Raw genomic sequence first — 14,583 nt, 5'->3', positions numbered from 1 at the left:
TGATACTTGATTAACTAAGTGGGAGTCAATCTACAGTAGTGAATTTTGAGAGGATTAGTAAACCGTAAAATGATTGCCACTTTAAGGAAACACGTAATAAGCGCTGGGAAAAGTGGTTGTTCACTCGCGATCAAATGTAAAACAACATACACAGAAGGAAAAGTTATATGAAATTAGGCAACATGTACAACAAGTTAAAAGTAAAAGAAAGGACAAAATAAAGATAAGGGGTGGTCCATGAATATATATATATATATATATATATATATATATATATATATATTGTGTAATTAGCAGAAGGTTTTGTCCACAACCACAAATTTAGTTGGTAACCGTACACACAGCGGAAGCCCTAACTGTCGACGGATTGGGTCCAGATTAAGGCAAGTTTAGGTGTCAATCTCATATCTATTTCCTTATAATTTTTGAGCAAACATCTTTAGCCTAATGTATGCTTATATTTAATATAAAATATATAAGATGGTATATACTTTTTTGTTTCCGGGCTGTTAATTAGCTAGGTGGTGGCTGTTTTATTCACAGGGTCCCCACACTTACATGAGTCCATGACCGATATTTCATAATTGTAGTCTCTTCATTAAATCTTGTTCATATTTGTGTTTGGAACTTGCATGTGATGTTCTTTTCAATTATATATCCATGCCTTTTAATTTAATGTTTTCTGTTTACCTTTGCTATAGACTTTACTCGCTACTTATAAGTTTGGATGTTTGATGATGTATAATACTCATGGCATATAGTAAATCTTTTTTTTTCTTCCAACGGTAATAAAATCTTGAATATGACTAATTAATGGTTCTTGATATATAGCGTTTTACAGAACCTCTCTTAAAATGTTGCGTTTTCAGAATCCTTGTTCAAGTCTTAAATCCCGACGAAAACGATTTACGAATCTTAACCAATATTTTTTTAAAAAACAAATATGGACTCCTAGTAACAGGATGAAATTAACTTACGTATGATGATACTTTTTACTGGGACGATGGATACTAACACAAAACTTTTGAAACACGAAAATCACGTGATTGAATTAAAACTCGAAAGAGAAAAAAAATTTGCAAGAGGGACACCCAAAGGCAAAAGTTGCCTAACAGCGAATTTTACGGGTTTAGAGCACAATTATCGGTCATCATCCCCTGAAAATGGGTTGTGAAATAATATTTTAGTAACATAATATCATTTAATTTAAGTTTTATTTGTTTTTAGAAAATCAACCAATCAAAACATGACATTTAGCAAAAGTAAAATGTGAGGGTGTCTTAACGGGTCTCGGTAGAGACCTTATCTATTTCTTTTTCATCAACTTTTTATTACTTTTTGATTTTTTATTAGCCTCATCCTCATCCCAGTATGACCAATAAACATGCTCTTATGAATCCTTGCGTATTTTGGCACTCACTTGCGTATATTACACGTGTTCTGATATTCTCTCGTGTGTGAACCAATTTGGCCCACTTGAATCAGTATGGGCCTAAATTGGGCCGTAATGATGTCCACATGTTATAAGTTTTACATCAATGGCGCGAAGGACAGACAGGTAAAGAAGGTGACCAACCCTTTAACAGAAGTGATCTGTATCAACCCAACCATTGAGGTCTATCAAAAAAACACCACCAAATGCCACCAACCGTTTCCTTCTCCTGTTTGCAACTGATAACGGTCAACTGTCAATTTTACAGGTCATTGTTTTCCTAAAATTCGAACTTGTTTGTTTTGTTTGGTGTTCTCTATGTTCATTTTTCAATTTTTTCTCCATAAATTCGTTTGTTTTTCATTTTCTAGCTCTTTATTGTTTCTTTTTTTGGTTGTTCAAATATAATTAAGGTTAGATTATATGTTGTGTTTCATACTTACGCTTTACGTTTCCGATTCGTCATGAGTGATTTGGCTTGATTTTGATTAGTCTTGTCCAAAATCATCCTTACAGCTTTCTTGGATGCAAAAGAGTGGACATTGATTGTGATGATGGCCTCACGGGTTAAGCTTTCACCCAAGCAGTGTGGTAGTTTCTGAAGGGGTGGAACCTCATCTGTTCATATAAGAAAATTTTAACTGCTTTCATATTCTATCAGCTATGGTCATGGAAATGGAAGCAGTTTATAACCGCAGCGACCACTGCGGAATATGTTGAAAGGCTAACAATAACAGAAAAGTGCATTGACAAGAGCGTTATCTGAGAGTATGAGTAGTCTCAGAGGAAAAATAGCTTCAAGACCTATGAGGGAGATCTTCCTAACATCGTCATCTCTGTCTTTTTCTTCATTGTCTTCCTCTGTTTCATGGGATGATGCCATAGAGCTCAACTTGAAAGAGTCCAAAGCATCTTTTTCTGAGGATAAGAGTCATCATCAGCAGATCAATGGGGAGTTTTCAAATGTTTCTTCTTCTTCTCAAGGCACTGAAATGTCGGGTTCCACTCATGTCAGGATGCGACCACCAGTTCTCTTGATGGATAAAGGTGTAGGGAACTACGATCCTGAAAGAATCCCTCCATCGGTGTTTGGCAAGACTGGGGATGTGACTTGGAGCGAACTTTCGAATGAGTCATTGTTTAGTCTGACATTTGATGGGTATAGAAAGTCAAACGCTCAAGCATCTCGTCAAAGCAATATAAAAGCTGAAGAGGTTTTGATGTCCCCGACTCTGCTATCCACACCAGAGGAGGCAAAAGAGAAGAGATCTGAAGTGAGAGATACAAAGAATGGAGAAACAAGAGTGGAGACTCAGAGTCGTATTCATCAAGAGAAGTACTACTCCTTGTCAACTCAAGATGTCCCCTTGAGTTCTATCCCCAGCAACTTCTATTGCTTATATGCACCCCCCAAAAGGGATCAATATTATTCCCTTCCTGTAGGTGAGAACAAAAGTAAGAAGAGAAAGAAGACAAGAAAGAGCAAGATGAAGAGGAAGAAGGACAAGAAAAAGAAGAAGACGGAGGAGGAGAAGAAGAAGAATAAGTGCTGCATGTGGTCTTGGTTGAGCTCAGTGTTTTCAAAGTGCGAGTGTGACTTGTCGTCCTGCTACAAATGGAGAAAGTGTTGTTGTGCTGCATAGAGCCAAAATCTATGGTTTTGTAACTTTTCTTCATCGTGAGAAATGTGTTGACACCTAAACGATCATCCCTCTATATACATAATCTTGAATGCTCAAAATGTATTCTTACAAAACGGTTAACAACTCTTTTTCTTCTATTCTTGATATAGATTTGTTCCAGACTCTTTTATCCATTTATCGATTATTACATTATAACGAATACAAGCTGTAATTGGGAATTATGATGAGAGTGGGGTCGAGTAGTATAAGACAATGGACAAGGCATGGATTGGAAGAAGATGCACAATTATATTGACTTTTTAGTTATGTATTAAGCTCATACCAAACACATCAATTATTAAGTTTCTTAGAATTATTATTTCTTTTTGAGATTGTTGGATTATGTAAGATTACAAGAATAGCCTCAGTAGCAGAGGATCCGTATAACGGCTGGGGGGGGGGGGGAGATGAATAATATAACTTGTCTGGGGTCTTCGAAAGAGCAAATCCAATCATCATTTCAAAGCGAAAGGAAAAAGGCAAAACGTAAAGAGGGCAGAGCCCTTCTTCTTCTTCTTCTTCTTCCTCAAGAAGGAAGCGACTTTATTATTTTAACCAACGAGATTTATCAATCAGGTAAGCAAAAACTATATGATTCGAAGATTCTTGCTTTGTTTATTATTAAAACATGTTTTGTACGGTGTGTTGATTGGCTCTTCTTTTGCCTTTTTTTTAAAAAAAAAAAAAAAAATCTCTAGGGTTGGTTGGTTTAATTGGTGTGTAAATTTTTTGACAAGGATCATTGATTACCCTCCCTGAAAATCTCGAGCTTTCCAGATCTATCGGAGCTCCTGGGTTTATATAATTCCCTTTCTGCAAATCAATGGGGTGCGCTTCTTCCTTTCGATTTTTTTTCCTTTTTTTTTTTTTTATGTTTTTAGATTTTATGCAGAATAATATATATTGGTATCTGATTGGTTTGTTAGATTCTGTTTGATGGGTTTTGTTCCTTCGTTTTATATGTTGTTCCTGGATTCATGTGATAGATAAACCTTAAGTATCCTTGCTGGGAAGGAGTAAGGTTGTTTTGATTGAAAGATTGATTTGAAACTACAATAGCTAGCTAGTAGGATGGGTATAAGGATGTTTGTTGGGCAATGATCAGAAGGTTATGGTTTTGTAACAGAGCAGTGGCTGCGTGGCTTGCTACAGAGAACACAGATCAACTGCCGCCGCCACTCTAAAGGATCCACCTTCCAATCCCATAGCTCGACCGATTAAGAAACCTAGCGTCTCCGAAGATTTCTGGTCAACTAGCACTGTTGATATGGACAACTCCACCTTCCCTTCTCAGGGGAGTTTATCATCCAACCAGACTTTTGATTCTCATTCTGGTGCCAGGAACACTAATGCTCCTCCTGAATTTGTAAATCAAGGTACTTTCTTTACTGACTCGCGTTATGGTCTAGTAGCTAGTGCTCTGTGATGGTCATATATGTAGTGGGTATGTGTGTTTTGCAGGTCTTCTTCTTTGGAATCAGACACGTGAGCGTTGGGTGGGCAAGGAAAAACCCACCAACCCACCGGATCGCAATCACGGAGCCAAGTTAAAGTGAGTGGCTCCATTACACACTGTTTTCCTCAAAAGCTAAGGTTAAGTCTGACAATGTTATAATATTTATCATTTGCAGTTGGAACGCAGCATCATATGATAACTTGCTTGGCAGCAACAAGTTATTTCCCCAACCCATTCCTCTCACCGTAAGTAATCTAATTCCAGAATGCAAGAAGTTGGGGGAAAATCTCAGTCAATTTATATTCAGATTTCCTGCTGTGAACAGGAAATGGTGGATTTCCTAGTGGACATATGGGAACAAGAAGGTCTATATGACTGATGAACAAGACTTTGGAAGACATACATACATACTGGTTCGGGCATTTCCGATTTTTTCTTTTTCTTTTCGGTTTTGTTATATGGCTCTCAAAGCCCTTGTATTATCTTTCATTTGGAATTGGATCAAGAACACTGGGAATATGGCTCATACGCTTTCACCTTAAATGTGAAAATATCCCTTGTTGTACTTGTACCATCATCTTCAAGACCAATATCTCGGTTTTGACCAATCTTTATCTCAATCTGGGACATGTCTGGTGTCTCCTAAGTCCTAAGTCCTAACCCACTTACACTGTTACACATTGATCATATCTTCCAGGTGATCTTTCCTGTGTTTAATTTTGATTATGAATAGTGAATACATTATCGTATTAGATCTTTTTTTGGCCTTTTAAAGTACATCACAAAAAAAATTATAAAACAAAAATATGTTCGGCATAGTAATTGGACCATTAAACTTGGGCTTTTATTATGTAGAAAAGCAGAGTAGGGGAATAAAACAGAAGAAGCATATTCGCCGTAAAAACAGCGGTCACGTACCGGACCTCAACCCCACTTTCCATTCTACTTTATTAAGCGGGAAACAGATGCTTCCTTATCCATCGATGAAAGCGTCGGCTACACAGGACACGTGTTGAGCTCAAAGAGGTCTGTCACTAAACTATCACGCCGTCCCAGTGTAAATCTATCATTCTCGCTCTCGTGGGTTACGTGGATACAGAAAAATCAATTTTAGTTTGAAATAAAAAAAATAAAATTAAGACAGAACAGAAGAGACACGCAAACATATCCATTAGGGTCACAACGGTTCTTGCAGCGGCTTATTTACCAGAAAGGAAAGAAATCCGAATATTTTTTTGTGTCTCTAAAGGTAAGGGCTTTTAAGTGAAGAGAGTTAGGTACTGTGTCCGTCAGGTGAAGAGATACGAAGATGGATAACACAGAAGAACTTGTCTCCATTGAGCTACCAGCTCCTGCTTCATGGAAGAAACTGGTATCTTCTTCCCTCTTCTTGTTTTATTTTTGTCCATTGTTTTCTTGAAATTGCTGCTGTGGTTACTATTTTTCTCCCTTGAATCGATGTTGTTTGTGTAAGGATTGTTTCTCTGTTCTGCTTTCTAGTCTTAGTTAGTTTCTTTTGTTTCTTATGTTCTAGGGTTAATGCTCGATTTGGGGATTTCAAGATATGTTTTGTTTCGAGGTGGTTTTGTGGCTTTCTATGTTGAATTTATGTTGAGATAATATAATTAGATGAGAATTTAACGGTTAGGGTTTTCTTGGGGGTCAAATTAGGGTTTTTTATGAATACACCCTAAACCCTAGATTTGGTTGATAAAATTTGGGGGTTTCCTATAGATTGTGTCCTGTGTTGTTACTAGTGCATGTATCTTTGGTATGTGATTAGTAGAAGCTTGTGTTTGTTTCAGTTTTATCCAAAAAGAACTGGTACTCCGAGAAAGACAGAGATTGTGTTCGTGGCCCCAACCGGTGAAGAGATCAGCTCGCGTAAGCAGTTGGAGCAGTACTTAAAAGCTCATCCTGGCAACCCTCTCATCTCTGAGTTTGAGTGGACGACTGGAGAAACTCCAAGGAGGTCTTCAAGGATCAGCCAAAAGGTGAAGGCAACGACGCCTACTCCGGACAAAGAACCCCTCATGAAGAAGAGACGATCTTCTCTCACGAAGAAGGACAATAAGGAGGCTGCTGAGAAGAACGAAGAGGCTGCTGCGAAGGAAAACATGGATGTTGACAAGGATGGACAGAAGGAAAACGCAGAGGGTGAGAAGGAGAAAGAGGCTGAGACGACTGAGGCTGAGAAGGAGAACAAAGAGGGTGAAAAGACTGAGGCTGAGACCAAAGAGGGAGAAGTTGTGGCGGACAAGAAAGAGCCTGTTGAAGTGGATACCTCTTTGTTGGAGAAAAAGACTGAGGGTGGAGGTGGAGTTGAAGAACCTCCCAAAGTTGAAGGCCTCAAGGACACTGAAATGAAAGAGGCTCAGGAAGTTGTTGCTGAGGATGATGGAGAGAAGAAGCCTGCAGAGGATGAGACCGAGAAAAAAGGCAGCGCGACAACAGAAGCTAACGGAGAACAGAATGTGACCCCGGGTGAGCCTAACCTTGATGCAGATGCTGAAGCAAATAAGGGAAAAGAATCCAAAGAATCTGATGAGAAGAAGACAGAAGTTGAGGCCAATCAGGAGAATGAAACTCAAGAATCTGATGAGAAGAAGACAGAAGCTGCAGCAAATAAGGAGAACGAATCCCAAGAATCTGATGTTAAGAAGACAGAAGCTGCAGCAAATAAGGAGAACGAAACCCAGGAATCTGATGTTAAGAAGACAGAAGCTGCAACAGCAACAGCAGTAGCAGAGGAGAAGAAGAACGACGTGAAGGCAGAAGACACAAACAGAAGCTTGGAGGCGAATCAAGTTCAGCAGCAGGGCGCTGCAGCTTCCGTGAGCTGTTAAAACCTATATCGTTCTGTACAGAGCACAGAACGTGAAGAGTTTGTTGTGATTTCAGATGTAGCATTAACATTATGAGTGGTTGTTGTATGTGTCGGTAGAACTAATGTCTCTATGTAGTTCAGTTCATTGTCATTTGTACGTTTGTACTTTGTTGTATTATTATTAATGTTAGGCATTTAGACTCCTTGTTTTCTCAAACTTTAGATGAATAAAGAGTGATTCCAAGTTGCCCAGAGTCGAAAATCACATAATAGAATTGGAGAGGTAAAAGACGTGAGCTCGTTGATTATAAAAAAGAGCATATCTTACAAACTATAAGATTACATTGTTAGATTATTGAGGTAAAGTAAAAAACAAAGTAAGTTCATCGTTTACAAAAGAGCAGATCTTAGGGAGCGTATGATATCAGTGAGGGAGACGACCCCTTGAAGAAGACCCTGTTGGTCCAACACCCACACTCTGTGCACTCCTCTGGTCACCACTTTCTCTATGGCTACCTCCATCGTTGCTTCCACACCGCAACTAACCACGTCCCTCTCTTTCCCCGTAGCTTTCTCAGTGAACTCAAGAGCTGTGAGTGGCAGCCACGTCTGCAACTCCGGCAAGCGACATCCTTTTAAATCCGTTGCCGAAAACGTACCTATCACTTTCCTATGCCTCCCCTGAAATCTCAAAACACACAAAATGAAGTGTACATTATTTTCAACAATATACATAACCAAGCATATATCTACAATGAAGCCTACATTGATTAGCTGTAGATGATCCTCTTGTGGTACATCAGGTGCGTGAACGATAGGGACAGCGTTGAGCAGAGCACCCTTCATAACGTTGATGGCACTGGAAACAGTTGTTCTCTCTGTGATGGCGTATAAGGAATCATGAACGGCTTTGAGAACGGAGATAGAGCGTGAGAGGACAGTCTTGAGGTCATCAAAGTGATGGTCTCTGAGGAACCTCAAGAGATCCATCTGAGTAAGCATCCTGTAAGCAGAGGCTGACTCAATCAACTCAACTCCTGCAATGGTGTTACTACTCTCTATGCTGCTCTCCACTGGTACTAAAGCTCGATGGATCCCTTTGCCAAACACTTCCATGCACTCTAAGAAGCTGGTATTAGGATTCAGTGTCCAGAGACTAAGTCCTTCGAGACAGTGACCAATGATGGATGACACCTGTGAACCCATCTTGCGATCAAGATCGGAGAGATCAGAGTCTTCCCCGGCGATATGAGCAAGTATGTCGAGCATGGTGAGAATACCGATGTAGTGTTTTCGTACAACTCCAGTTTGTTTATCAGACTCCATGATCATGGAACCGCCGGCTCCGATCCAGTGTCCAGGTGGTGCAGCCACAGGGAGGGCGGAGATAGAGTTAGCAACTAATGTGTTCATTGCTTGGGAGAGTGTTGCTGTGTACGGAACCTCCACAAGGCGTCGGTTTCCGGCCGTTAGATCTTTGGCCGTGACATTGATCAGACGGCTGTGATGATCTTCTTCGCTCTTCTCTTGTTGCATTGTTTAGTTGACTAGAGTGTCGTTCTGTCGTGGCTCTGGCTGGAACGTGTTGCTTCGCGAGCATTTTAAGTTTCGATCTTGGCTCGAAATTTGATGCTTTTGGATCAGGACTGCTTGCGGATCCAGAAGCACGTGGCGACCGGTACTTGCTAGTTACTAGTGACATGCAACGCATGGCGGTTTCACCAATTATTGAGAGATTGTTTTATGTTTCTTTATGTTTGCTTTGGTAAAAGCAGGAGAGATAGAATTTGGGCCTTTTTCGTGTACGGCCCATTATGATATTTAATGACGGAAATAGCCCTTCGTCTCTTCTTTTGTTATTTGTTCCTTTGTTTAAATTCAATATCTCTCACTCGCGTCCGGGAATGAAACGACTTTGAGAATCCAAGAACGTGGGAAAGAAATCACAGTACTGAAGAGACACCGCGAAGATGGCGAGAATGATGGAAGTGGCGCGCTTGTGAGTGTCTTCTCTCTTTGTATCTTTCGTTTTCTTCGCTGCATTACCCAATGAGCGTAATCGTTTCAAATTTGGTCGATTTCTTTGTGTTTCTATGATTCGCTCGCTTGGGTTTAGGGTTTTCTTTCGTATATCTTGTAAGAAGAACTATGAATTAATCCATCCTCGGGTTACTCTTAATTAGTAATTCGGTTCCTTTATGAGATTAAGGATGTAAATTGATGCAATAATTGCCTCTTTTTGATGAATTTCATAATGGATATGGATGCATTTTAGGATTTTGTGAATTGTGCAATGACAGATTACAAGATTTGGTGCTTGTGAAAATCAGCTTATTCGTTAATTGGTACGTATTCGTGCATTGTAAAATTTGTAGTGAAGAGAATGGATTTGAAGAACCCAACAATGGAGAAGAAGTTTCATGGGATGATCTGGAGAGAGAAGCTGCTAGTAATATATCGTCTAAAAGATCTCAGGCCGGGAGATCTCACCAGCACGACTCGTTTAGAAAAGGTATATGAGCAAAGGGTTTCTTTCTTATAAAGTATGTTTTGAGTTATGTATGATAAAGTGTGAACCTTTTGTGATAAAGGCATGGTGATGTGATCTGTATAGTCATCATGATAAAGTCGGTGATGATGTTACAAAGCATATAATATCTTTGATTGATCAGGTGACGAACTTTCTGGAGACTTGTATGAACTGTGGAGGCAAGAACAGAACAGTATAGCTGCAAGACTAGACAAAGAGCTTAAATCCAGGTGGGAATTGGATGAACTGATTGAAGAACAGCTGAGTAGATACCAGTCCCATTACTACAACGCCATGGTTTCAACGTCCTTAAAGGATGTATCTAACCTCGTCCTGCCCACGTGGCTACCTCCTCATGAGCTTGCTGCTGTGGCCTGGCTTGGAGACTGGCGTCCGACCTCCATACTTGACCTTGTCCGCATTCTGGCCGCTCAAAACCCTGCCTTCTCTCTGTCTGAGTCGAGTGAACGTGTACTCTCTCAGCTTCTCCGTGAGATACGCATTGAGGAGGCCGTGATCGATGAGGAATATGCAGAAATTCAGGCAACCTGTGTCCTTCACCTCCCCTTTTCACCGCTATGCAGTACTCGGTCGCATGAAGAAGCTCTGCGTTCTGTGCAGGAGCTGTTTGGGAACATCCATAAAGTAATCTCAAAGGCACAACGACTCAGGTTTGGTTTTTTCTCTCCATCATAAAGAAAAGGAATTGTAGAGGATGAACGAAAACAAATACCTGATGACGCCAATAGATAGTGGTTAATGTCTTAGTCTTATTGAGTTATCAGCAGATATGAGAGCATGTTGCTATGTTTGGCAGGTATAAAGTGTTAGAGCTGGTGATGAAGAAGCTAATGAATCAAACAGATACAGCCGAGTTTGTGGTCGCATTTGCAGGGATTCAAGACGCCATCCACCAGTTTGGAGAACAGAAGAAGCTAAAAAGGCTCTACCCGGCAGTTCCTTCACCTCTGAAGGGATCAGGATCATCCAGTTGAGAGCTGTTCTAGGAGTTCCAATTTCAGAGTAAAAACTATAAAATGCTGTGATCTTGAATCTGTCTGTTAGGAATCTCTGTCTATTCATCAACTCATATATGTCAGCTTACCTTAGTAAAAACGAAAATGTTTCGCTGTCACCGACCACTATATCCTCTGGATTCAGTGGTACTGTACTTACGTCAGTTGTAAGTAATACAACAATATTTACATTTTAAAACCGATTCTTGTATATAACATTTAGGCTCTTCTGCAATTTGTTGATTCTTTTATCGTTCGTGTTCCTATTAACAAGCAAAATTGCGTCATAAAGTTGTATTAAATGTGTAGAATTTTATATTACCAAAAACATTAGTAAAAAAAGGGGATATTTTGAGAGGGGAGGTGGAAATATTATCCATGGCTAAAGCAGCTCCAATGCTCCATGCCTTGCTTTAATGGCCCAATTGTTAAGTGCATTGGGCCTGTTTAGCGTTTTGAGGCCCATATAATCTGATATGCTCCGACTCGTAACCGTTTTAGGGATTTGGGAATTAAAAAAGAAGATTCTAGAACCAAAAAGGCTCAGCTTCCCCCGCTTACATCCGACAAAAGATCTCTTGATCAAAACGTGAGCCCTAATTCCCTTTGATCTTTGTTGAATCGCACAGAGCAGCGAGAAGATGGTGTTGGCGGAGCTCGGTAGCCGGATTACCCATGCCATACAGCAGATGAACAATGTGACAATTATCGATGAAAAGGCTCTAAATGATTGCTTAAACGAGATAACTCGCGCTTTGCTCCAGTCCGATGTCTCTTTCCCCCTTGTGAAGGAGATGCAGACCAATATTAAGAAGATCGTTAACCTCCGCGATCTAGCAGCTGGCCACAATAAGCGCCGGATCATTGAGCAGGTCTTTGATTAGCAGAACACGATGAAATCCGGGTTAATTATTTATTTTCTTCAGTTTTTTTTTTTTTTTTTTTTTTTGTGTGATTCTTAGTTGCTTATGATTCTCTTTCAGGCTATTTTCAATGAACTCTGTAAGATGTTGGATCCAGGAAAGCCTGCATTTGCCCCCAAAAAGGCCAAACCTAGTGTTGTTATGTTCGTTGGATTACAAGGTTAGGTCTCTCTGTTTGATCCTATTCTTTGTTATTCCGTGGTTGATGATTTAGCGTGTTTCTTACTTGCAGTTAGATTGTAGTTGTAAATTATTTGTTAACATTGTCCCCAATTTTGTGACTAATGTTTAGGTGCTGGGAAAACAACAACGTGTACCAAGTATGCTTATTACCATCAGAAGAAAGGGTACAAACCAGCTCTTGTGTGTGCGGATACTTTCAGGGCAGGTGCTTTCGATCAGCTTAAACAGAATGCCACCAAGGCCAAGATCCCCTTTTATGGAAGGTACTCAACTTAACCCCTTTGTGGTTTTTATGAGATCTTGTTCTTATCTATCCCCTTTGTGTGATGAAGGTTTGTATCCTAGTATCAGCTTTCCTCTTATGTGCTCATAAGACTTTTGGTGTTTGCATTTCCAAAGGATATTAGATCCTGTCTGTGTAAAATGATGGCATATTCTTTGTTGCGGTAGAAGCAAGGTACACTATTTATGAAATTGTTTGGTCTTTACCTGCACGAATTTGCACTGACAAGCACTACAGTTACTACTACTTGAATTTATTTCTGGATCATCCAGTCCAGTAGGTTTCGTCATACTTCTCTAGTTCTCTGTGTGACACTTAGCTTTAGAGTTTCTATAAGCCCTTTTGCCTGTATTTCCTGCGCTCCGTTTTGTGGAATTCATTACACACTGCTACTCTATCAAAGGATCTCACATCTTTGCTAAATAGCTCAACAGTTTGTGACTATGCTATTTGTTGTTTTGGAATTACATCAATGACAGTAACATGGGGTAATGGAAAAAATAAAAGAAGATGTTCTGGGTTAAAACTGTTCTCTAGAATAAGCTAATGCTGAGTTGTGATCCTTTGCAGCTACACAGAATCCGATCCTGTGAAAATTGCTGTTGAGGGAGTTGAGAGGTTCAAGAAAGAAAAATGTGATCTTATTATTGTTGACACCAGTGGTCGCCATAAACAAGAAGCTTCTCTCTTTGAAGAAATGCGTCAAGTTGCTGAAGCAACGGTATTCGTTGTTGTCTTGAAGTTTTTTGTTTATTCCTGGTTGATGTTGGAGGTTTTGATCGTGGTCTTTTCACTTTACAGAAACCAGATCTTGTTATATTTGTTATGGATAGCAGTATTGGTCAAGCTACATTTGATCAAGCTCAAGCATTTAAGCAAACTGTTGCTGTTGGAGCTGTAATCATTACTAAGATGGACGGCCATGCCAAGGGTGGTGGTGCTCTTAGCGCGTATGTATTTCTGAGTCTTCATCTGTACTCGAAATGTTCAATATAAAAACCTTTTGGGCTTTTAGTTAAATAAATAAGTGAATCTGAGCCATTTTCATTTTTTTAGTGTTGCAGCTACAAAAAGTCCTGTGATATTCATTGGAACAGGAGAGCATATGGATGAGTTTGAAGTGTTTGACGTCAAACCATTTGTCAGCCGTCTCTTAGGTAACTTTCGTGGAATTTATTGAAGATTAGCAGCATTCTGAGGAGTAATCAGAGGGTCCCCGATAGGTTTTCGTCTCAGAATCTTGATAATGTCTATGTGTACAACAGGAATGGGTGATTGGTCTGGTATCGTGGATAAAAGACAAGAGGTGGTACCTAAAGATCTACAGCATGAACTTGTAGAAAAGGTCTCTCAGGGTAACTTTACGTTGAGAACTCTGTACGACCAGTTCCAGTGCTCACTGAATCTTCCACTTAATCAGGTCAGAATCTCTTGTCCAATAGTTGTCTGTGCCGTGTGCTGATTGATTAAACAAAATAATGTATTGGTTTATAGCTTTACTCGATGCTGCCTGGAATTAGTGCTCAATTGATGCCGAAAGGACATGAAGAAGAAAGCCGAGCGAAGATGAAGCGATACATGACAATGATGGATTCTATGACAGATAAAGGTGAGAACAATTTCTTAGCTGGAGAGTTTCATTCTCAGTAGAATTAATAGTAAGTTTTGAGCAAAATGTGATGGGTGGCTGTGCAGAACTGGACAGCTCAAACCCAAAGGTGTTTAGCGAGTCAAGGATAATGCGGATAGCGAGAGGGTCAGGGAGGTTTGTAAGAGAAGTGATGGAGATGTTGGAAGAGTACAAGAGGATAGCAAAGACAATGAAAGGGATAAAGATACCAAAGAACGGAGACATGAGCAAGGTCATACCGCCTCAGATGTTAAAACAGATAGGCGGCATGGGTGGTCTGCAGAGTCTCATGAAGCAGATGGGTTCGGCTAAGGACATGATGGGAATGTTTGGTGGCAGAGACAAGTAGTTTCTATCTTCCTTGCGGTCACTGGTGAAACTTATTTACATATAAGAAAATGGGAGATTTATATATATAATAATCAGGAAGAAGATAAAATGTGTTTTTAACACATTCTAATGACTTAAAATGCTTAATTGTTGTCTCAAAAACATACAATCAATTATATTTAGAATATTACTTATCATGGTCCAAAATTAAATTATAATATTCAAACTTCTAAATAGTGGAATATTAAAACCAATAATATTTTTTCATTTATAGATGATTCATAAAATTTA

At 39.6% G+C, this 14,583-nt stretch overlaps 6 protein-coding genes across 16 annotated transcripts; 5 read left to right on the top strand and 1 right to left on the bottom strand.

Moving 5' to 3' along the window:
- The first annotated feature begins 1,612 nt into the window (after positions 1-1,612).
- LOC104740223 (uncharacterized) lies at positions 1,613-3,274 on the top strand. The gene is made up of 2 exons (XM_087508525.1): positions 1,613-1,700; positions 1,949-3,274. The coding sequence occupies exon 2, from the start codon at positions 2,203-2,205 to the stop codon at positions 3,073-3,075; it is 873 nt and encodes a 290-aa protein (XP_087364651.1). The 5' UTR covers positions 1,613-1,700; positions 1,949-2,202; the 3' UTR covers positions 3,076-3,274.
- A 78-nt stretch (positions 3,275-3,352) lies between these two features.
- LOC104774109 (uncharacterized) lies at positions 3,353-5,178 on the top strand. Of its 8 annotated transcripts, none has more exons than XM_087508521.1 (6): positions 3,353-3,690; positions 3,852-3,942; positions 4,241-4,490; positions 4,576-4,666; positions 4,746-4,815; positions 4,896-5,178. In XM_087508521.1, the coding sequence occupies exons 3-6, from the start codon at positions 4,382-4,384 to the stop codon at positions 4,947-4,949; spliced, it is 324 nt and encodes a 107-aa protein (XP_087364647.1). In that variant the 5' UTR covers positions 3,353-3,690; positions 3,852-3,942; positions 4,241-4,381; the 3' UTR covers positions 4,950-5,178. The 8 variants fall into 8 exon arrangements, with proteins under 8 accessions (XP_087364647.1, XP_087364646.1, XP_087364643.1 ...); XM_087508520.1 differs by having other exon boundaries at positions 3,394-3,690; positions 3,813-3,942; XM_087508517.1 differs by having other exon boundaries at positions 3,423-3,690; positions 3,813-3,942; positions 4,246-4,490.
- Positions 5,179-5,425: 247 nt separating this feature from the next.
- LOC104778726 (methyl-CpG-binding domain-containing protein 10) lies at positions 5,426-7,600 on the top strand. Its single transcript, XM_010503168.3, has 2 exons — positions 5,426-5,942; positions 6,376-7,600. The coding sequence occupies exons 1-2, from the start codon at positions 5,880-5,882 to the stop codon at positions 7,414-7,416; spliced, it is 1,104 nt and encodes a 367-aa protein (XP_010501470.2). The 5' UTR covers positions 5,426-5,879; the 3' UTR covers positions 7,417-7,600.
- Positions 7,601-7,672: 72 nt separating this feature from the next.
- Positions 7,673-8,993, bottom strand: LOC104774055 (SNF1-related protein kinase regulatory subunit gamma-like PV42a). 2 transcript variants are annotated; one of them, XM_087508514.1, is made up of 2 exons: positions 8,151-8,993; positions 7,673-8,078 (listed from the first exon to the last, which is right to left on the bottom strand). In XM_087508514.1, the coding sequence occupies exons 1-2, from the start codon at positions 8,931-8,933 to the stop codon at positions 7,788-7,790; spliced, it is 1,074 nt and encodes a 357-aa protein (XP_087364640.1). In that variant the 5' UTR covers positions 8,934-8,993; the 3' UTR covers positions 7,673-7,787. The 2 variants fall into 2 exon arrangements, with proteins under 2 accessions (XP_087364640.1, XP_087364641.1); XM_087508515.1 differs by having other exon boundaries at positions 8,163-8,979.
- Positions 8,994-9,082: 89 nt separating this feature from the next.
- LOC147946637 (uncharacterized) lies at positions 9,083-11,178 on the top strand. Its single transcript, XM_087508516.1, has 4 exons — positions 9,083-9,396; positions 9,773-9,909; positions 10,070-10,598; positions 10,745-11,178. Exons 1-4 carry the CDS (start codon positions 9,368-9,370, stop codon positions 10,920-10,922), a joined length of 873 nt encoding a protein of 290 aa, XP_087364642.1. The 5' UTR covers positions 9,083-9,367; the 3' UTR covers positions 10,923-11,178.
- Positions 11,179-11,442: 264 nt separating this feature from the next.
- On the top strand, positions 11,443-14,486 carry LOC104774039 (signal recognition particle subunit SRP54 1). Of its 3 annotated transcripts, none has more exons than XM_010498707.3 (9): positions 11,443-11,815; positions 11,927-12,026; positions 12,159-12,312; positions 12,903-13,053; positions 13,134-13,282; positions 13,389-13,489; positions 13,598-13,752; positions 13,827-13,941; positions 14,028-14,486. In XM_010498707.3, exons 1-9 carry the CDS (start codon positions 11,585-11,587, stop codon positions 14,309-14,311), a joined length of 1,440 nt encoding a protein of 479 aa, XP_010497009.1. In that variant the 5' UTR covers positions 11,443-11,584; the 3' UTR covers positions 14,312-14,486. The 3 variants fall into 3 exon arrangements, 1 of the variants encoding a protein (XP_010497009.1); XR_015589223.1 differs by having other exon boundaries at positions 11,451-11,815; positions 13,853-13,941; XR_015589224.1 differs by having other exon boundaries at positions 11,473-11,847; positions 13,853-13,941.
- The last annotated feature ends 97 nt before the right edge of the window (positions 14,487-14,583 follow it).

The sequence above is a fragment of the Camelina sativa genome, chromosome 3 (assembly GCF_030686135.1).
Source record: "Camelina sativa cultivar CO46 ecotype springtype chromosome 3, ASM3068613v1".
In the NCBI taxonomy this organism is placed as follows: domain Eukaryota; kingdom Viridiplantae; phylum Streptophyta; class Magnoliopsida; order Brassicales; family Brassicaceae; genus Camelina; species Camelina sativa.
The sequence above is the reverse complement of the archived record's forward strand: the minus strand, read 5'-3'. Positions and strand labels throughout refer to the sequence as shown.